Source organism: Phaethon aethereus, assembly GCF_964289735.1.
Source record: "Phaethon aethereus genome assembly, chromosome: 5".
Lineage (NCBI taxonomy): Eukaryota > Metazoa > Chordata > Aves > Phaethontiformes > Phaethontidae > Phaethon > Phaethon aethereus.
In genome coordinates, this window is record NC_138579.1 from 26,096,149 (window position 1) to 26,102,007 (window position 5,859).

Sequence of the window (5,859 nt, forward strand, 5' to 3'; positions counted from 1 at the left end):
AAATGGTGTTCTGAGGCTAGATTATATCTAACGTGATTATTATTTACACCCACTATAAAGACTGCTCTTGTGAGCCAAGAAGTCTGTCTGTTCCTGTGAGGTGAGTGTTACCAAAAAAGGGCTTTCTTGCAGGAGGATTCAGTGGAGCACGGAGCCAGGGCGAGGGGCGGTTCAAGCACACAGAGTGCCTCATCATGTGTTGGGTTTGTATAACCCGGGGACTGAAAGACAGTCGGGATATGCTGCAGTTCTGCATTCACAGGCAGTTGGGATGGTAGGGAAAGCTTCAGCTCTCTCAACCTTAGTTTTTTAAGCAGGGGCTGAACTTTCCCCACAGCCCAGTTCTGCTTCTCATATGAAAATCAACACGGGGCAGTAAAAGGATAGGAAAGGAGTTGACCTTCCAGTATGAATCAGAGCGAACACATGCTTGTTTAGTCAAGTAAAGTCATTAATGTAGAAATCCTGGAGCCATCACTAAATCACTGTGGCTGGAAGCAAAGACTTCTACTTTGACCGGCTTTCATCTGCCTTGCGGGAAGCTTGGTTCTCTGAAGCCTCTATAATGTCCTCAGTTGAGGTGTGAAATTTCTAAGTGTGAAATCCACTCTCCTTTAGTGCATCTTCTTCAACCAATTTCCATATAGGATACTCACATAATTCAAAGACTTTTCTATCTCTACTCACTGCTTCCACAAGCTTCCCCTGAAAAAGAGTCACTTTGTCAGAAGTGATTTTCTCAGCGTATTTTATCTGCTCCTACCATTTCTGTAACTTCAGCGTATGCCTTTCATTAAGCCTTCCCTGTAAAATAATTCCGCTCTCATACATACCAAATTCGTTTGCCAGCTTTATAGATTATAACCAGACACATATGAAACGTTTTAGACGACTGAAAATGGAAATGAGACGCATTGGCGTTATGAAACGGATTATTTAAAGCAACAACTTTTTGTCGTGTGAGTTTTGGAACGGTTTTAACCGAGCCCAAGGTGTCTCTCCCGCTCGGTGCTGCACCGCTGCTGGGCGTGTGCGCCTGTAAGGCAGCCGTGGCACCGCGCCACAGAAACACCAAGTCCCTTTAAAGCGCGGAGGGAAGCCTGGAGTGGACGGGCGTTTCGGCGTTTCTAGCAACAAAGGAACCAGGAAGAGTTCCTGAAAGAAAAAAACCTATCCGGCACGGCCCGGGGGAGAGGCTCCGCACCCACCCGCTACGCAGCCTTTCCCCCGCGGCGCGCTGCCTCCGCCGGTGCGGGGCTGCGCCAGTGGCGCGGCAGCCCGCCGGGTTCCTGCCGAACTGCGTCCCCGCGGCGGGAGTTGTTTATTCGGTGGACGTGGACAGCGATGTCGGTGTTCGCAAAAGCAGCCACCGACAGCAGCGGGAGTGAGGGGGGGTTGTGCCGGGCCCCTCCTGGCGAGCAGGGGCATCGGCGTGGCCGCGGGGGCGGGCGGGGAGCGGGCAACTTTTGGGATGGCCATTGGGAGAAAGCAGGCTCCGGGGTCTTTTTGTTTTCCTCGCAGTGAAATGAATTCTCGGCTTATTTGCATGAGCCGAAGTTGTTTTGAGTAATTTGCCTGTTAGCAGTGTTATGCAAATGTTAGCAAGCTATTTAAAGGGGGAAATAGGAGGGGGAAAAAAAAAAAGCAAAGCTGTGTGTTCTCACAGCGCCGGGGAAATCCTGTGTCCCTTTGCATTAGCGAGATGAGATCACAGCGATTACTCACCTGCCCGGCCTCTCCTACACCCCTGAGCAAGGCACGGCACTGTCTTTCCCAGCCCAACCTTAAAAGCTCGGCAAACATGGCTGATTTAAACAAATCAAAAGTGGAAGAGCTGCTGATGTAGTCACGAGCTTACAGAAACTGTGTCATTCTGTCACCGGGATCACGGAAAGAGAAACACGAAATCGGATATTAAGGCGGGATCCCCCCCATTTGCCTCAGCAGCCGGAGCGCACGGAAATCCCACCGACAGCCTCGGTGGCAGGACGCTGCGCAGCCGTCACGGAGGCAAAGCGGGGCGACCCGCGGGTTTGCAAAACCCTGAAAACGAGACATTTGAACTCAGAAAGCCCCAGCCAGGGGGAAAAAAACAACAACAAAAAAACCCCACCCCACCCCCCATGGTGCAGGCGCTTCCTGGGCGCGTTTTGGCGGCGGCGGAGCGGCGGCGCGGGCCGGGGCGGAGGGCGAGGGCGCGATCTGGCGTTCAAGTTTCCAAACATAGCCGGCAGCGCGGGCTGCTCGCGCGCCCCGCCGTGCCCCGCCGCGCGCCGGCCGCCGGCCGCGCAGGGGCGGGCGCGGGCAGGGCGCCGGGCATGCGCGCCCAGCGCAACAAGTGGGCTCCGCGCCGCCGGCTGGGGGGAGGGGAACGAGGGGCGGGCGCTCGGCGGTGACGCGGGGCCCCGCCCGGGTGCAGCCGCGCCGAGCCGGCAGCGCGGCGCGGAGGAGGGGAGGGGCGGCGCGGGGGGAGCGCGGCGCGGCGGAGGGGGCGCGCGGGCACAGGCGGCGGCGCGCAGCACCCCGCGCTCGAACTGCGAGCGGCGGCGAGGATGTGAGTGAGGAGCAGGCGGCGCCGCTCGCCACGCTGCTGCCGCCGCTGCCCCTGGGCCGCTCCCGCTCCGCCGGCGCTCGGGGAAGCCGCAGCTGCCGGGACCGGACAGCTCCGTGCGGGTGCCCCTCTTTCGCTGGCGGCGGTGGAACAGCGCGTAGCGAAGTGCTAGCTCGCGAGGCAGCCGCGGCGGGTGGAAGGTGACCCCCCCATCTTCCTCCGTGCACCTCCGCCTCCTCCCGGAGGAGGAGCAGCAGCAGCGGAGAGCTAGAGAGCGCAGGGAAGCAGAAGCGGCTAGAAGGCGACCCCCACCCAGCCCCCCGGAGGAGCAGGAGAAGCGGTTCCCACCCCACCGGGGCAGCAGCGGCAGGACCAGCTGGAAGCAGCTCTCTCCGGCGGCAGGAGCGAGCTAAAAGCAGACGATCCCCCTACTGAAAGGGGCAACAGGATCAGGTACGGAGAGCCACCCCCCCCTCCAGCCCGGGGGGGAAGACTGAGCCAGCCCCTTCCCGGCGGCAGCGGCAGCAGCTCCCCGGCCAGCAGCAACCATGTCCGCCGCGCAGGTGTCGTCGTCCCGGAGACAGTCATGCTACCTGTGCGACCTGCCCCGCATGCCCTGGGCCATGATCTGGGACTTCACGGAGCCCGTCTGCCGAGGCTGCGTCAACTACGAGGGCGCCGACCGCATCGAGTTCGTGATCGAGACGGCCCGGCAGCTGAAGCGGGCGCACGGCTGCTTCCAGGACGGCCGCTCTCCGGGGCCCCCGCCGCCGGTCGGCGTCAAGGCAGTGCCGCTTTCCGCCAAAGAAGCGGCGGCGGCGGCCCAGCAGCAGCTCAACCATGTGGACGCCTCCTCTAAGGCAGCCTCGGCGGGGCTGACCCAGTCCAGCCTGGACCGCTACGGGCTCAGCGCCGCCGCGGCGGAGCAGCGCAGCCGCTTCGAGTACCCGCCGCCGCCGGGCAGCCTGGGCGGCAGCCACGGCGCCCGCCTGCCCAACGGGCTGGGGGGCCCAAATGGCTTCCCCAAGCCGCCTGAGGACGGGCCACCGGAGCTGAACCGGCAGAGCCCCAACTCCTCCTCCTCCTCCTCCTCCCGCCGCGGGGCGCACGGGGGACTGGTGTCCGGCCTGCCCCCGGGGGCCGCCGGCGCCCAGATGAACGTGCCCCCCAACCTGCTGCCGCAGACCTTGCTCAACGGGCCCGCAGCCTCCGGCGTGGCGCTGCCCCCGCCCCATGGGGGCCTGAGCGGCCGCGGCGGCGGGGGTCCCCCGGCTCCCTCCGCCTCCTCCCAAGGGGGCACCTGCGGCGGCGGCGGCGGCGCCGGGGGAGGTGGCGGCTCGTCCTCCGAGGCCTGCGGGAAGCGGCCGGGCTCGGTGTCCAGCAGCGACCAAGAGCGGGAGCTGAAGGAGAAGCAGCGCAACGCGGAGGCGCTGGCCGAGCTCAGCGAGAGCTTGCGGAACCGGGCCGAGGAGTGGGCCAGCAAGCCCAAGATCGTGCGGGACACGCTGCTCACTCTGGCTGGCTGCACCCCCTACGAGGTGCGCTTCAAGAAGGATCACGCCCTGCTGGGCCGCGTCTTCGCCTTCGACGCTGTCTCCAAGCCGGGCATGGACTATGAGCTGAAGCTCTTCATCGAGTACCCCAGCGGCTCCGGCACCGTCTTCTCCAGCGCCTCCGGCGTGGCCAAGCAGATGTACCAGGACTGCATGAAGGACTTCGGCCGCGGCCTCTCTTCGGGCTTCAAGTACCTGGAATACGAGAAGAAGCACGGCTCCGGCGACTGGCGGCTCTTGGGCGACCTGCTACCCGAGTCCGTACGCTTCTTCAAGGAGCTGGTGGGCGCCGACATGCTGCCGCAGCCCTACCTGGATGCCAGCTGCCCCATGCTGCCCACGGCGCTGGTGAGTCTCCCGCGGCCGGGGGCCGGGGCCGGCGGGGCGCAGGGCACGGCCGCCGCCTCTAGGGGACCCGGCGGCGGCGGCGGCGGCGGCGGCGGGGCGATGCGCAAGAGGAAGGCCTCTCCCGAGCCCTCGGACTCGGCCGAGGGGACTCTGAAGCTCAGCGACGAGCAGCAGCGGCAGCAGTGGATGGCCAGCCAGAGTGAAGCGCTCAAGCTCACCATGTCGGCCGGGGGCTTCGGGGCGGTGCACGGCGGGGGCCCCCCGCCGCCGCCGCCGCCGCCGCCCCTCGGGCCTCACTCCAACCGGACCACGCCGCCCGAGTCCGCCCCCCAGAACGGACAGTCCCCCATGGCCGCGCTCATGTCGGTGGCCGACACGCTGGGCAATGCCCACTCGCCCAAGGACGGCAGCTCGGTGCACTCCACCACGTCCACCCGCAGGAACAGCAGCAGCCCCGTGTCGCCGGCCTCGGTGCCGGGCCAGCGCCGCCTGGCCTCCCGCAACGGGGACATGAACCTGCAAGTGGCCCCTCCTCCCCCCAGCGCCCACCCCGCCATGGACCAAGTGCACCCCCAAAACATTCCGGACTCCCCCATGGCCAACAGCGGGCCCCTGTGCTGCACCATTTGCCACGAACGCTTGGAGGACACCCACTTTGTTCAGTGCCCCTCTGTGCCCAGCCACAAGTTCTGCTTCCCTTGTTCCAGAGAGAGCATCAAGGCCCAAGGGGCGACTGGCGAAGTCTACTGCCCCAGCGGAGAGAAATGCCCTCTAGTCGGTTCCAATGTGCCTTGGGCATTTATGCAGGGCGAGATCGCGACCATTTTAGCTGGGGACGTTAAAGTGAAAAAGGAGAGAGACCCTTGAGTAGGAAATCCAATCCCTTCAGACTCCTGAAGATGTAGAATTGTGAATATAACAAAACTGCAAAAGTTAGTCTTATGTATAGACATTATTTTCGTCGTATGTTTCTATATTTTGAAACAAAGGTATGTACTCTTCTTCATTTGAAGGATAGAGCTGGTTTTTGTTAAACAGAATATAATATTGTTTGGTTACTACATAATACCTGTTCTCATTTCTTTGGCAGTGTGTTGGCTAGGTACAAAGTTAATAGCCCTTAGCGATTACCTGCTGCTGGTGTGTATTTTTGTAAATGTATGCACTTCTCTGAAAGAAGAAGAAAAACACAAAAGACAAAAAAAAAATTTTTTGCCAAGGCCAGTGTTGATGCCTAAAAAATTGCTACAAAAATGGTGACAGCTTATGTTTTACAAGCCCTGAGTGTTAGTCTTTCACTTTATTTTTTTCGTTTTTGTTTTTTGTTTGCAAAACGGTGGGGTGGCTCTGGGGGGAGGGTGTTTTTTGTTGCGAGTTTGTAAGGAAAATGTTTCAGTTTGTTTCTAT

At 61.4% G+C, this 5,859-nt stretch overlaps 1 protein-coding gene across 1 annotated transcript; it reads left to right on the top strand.

The window, feature by feature from the left end:
• Window positions 1-3,099: 3,099 nt before the first annotated feature.
• IRF2BPL (interferon regulatory factor 2 binding protein like) lies at window positions 3,100-5,319 on the top strand (the record flags this gene model as incomplete). Its single annotated transcript, XM_081999826.1, has 1 exon — window positions 3,100-5,319. One exon carries the CDS (start codon window positions 3,100-3,102, stop codon window positions 5,317-5,319), a length of 2,220 nt encoding a protein of 739 aa, XP_081855952.1.
• Between the last annotated feature and the right edge of the window lie 540 nt (window positions 5,320-5,859).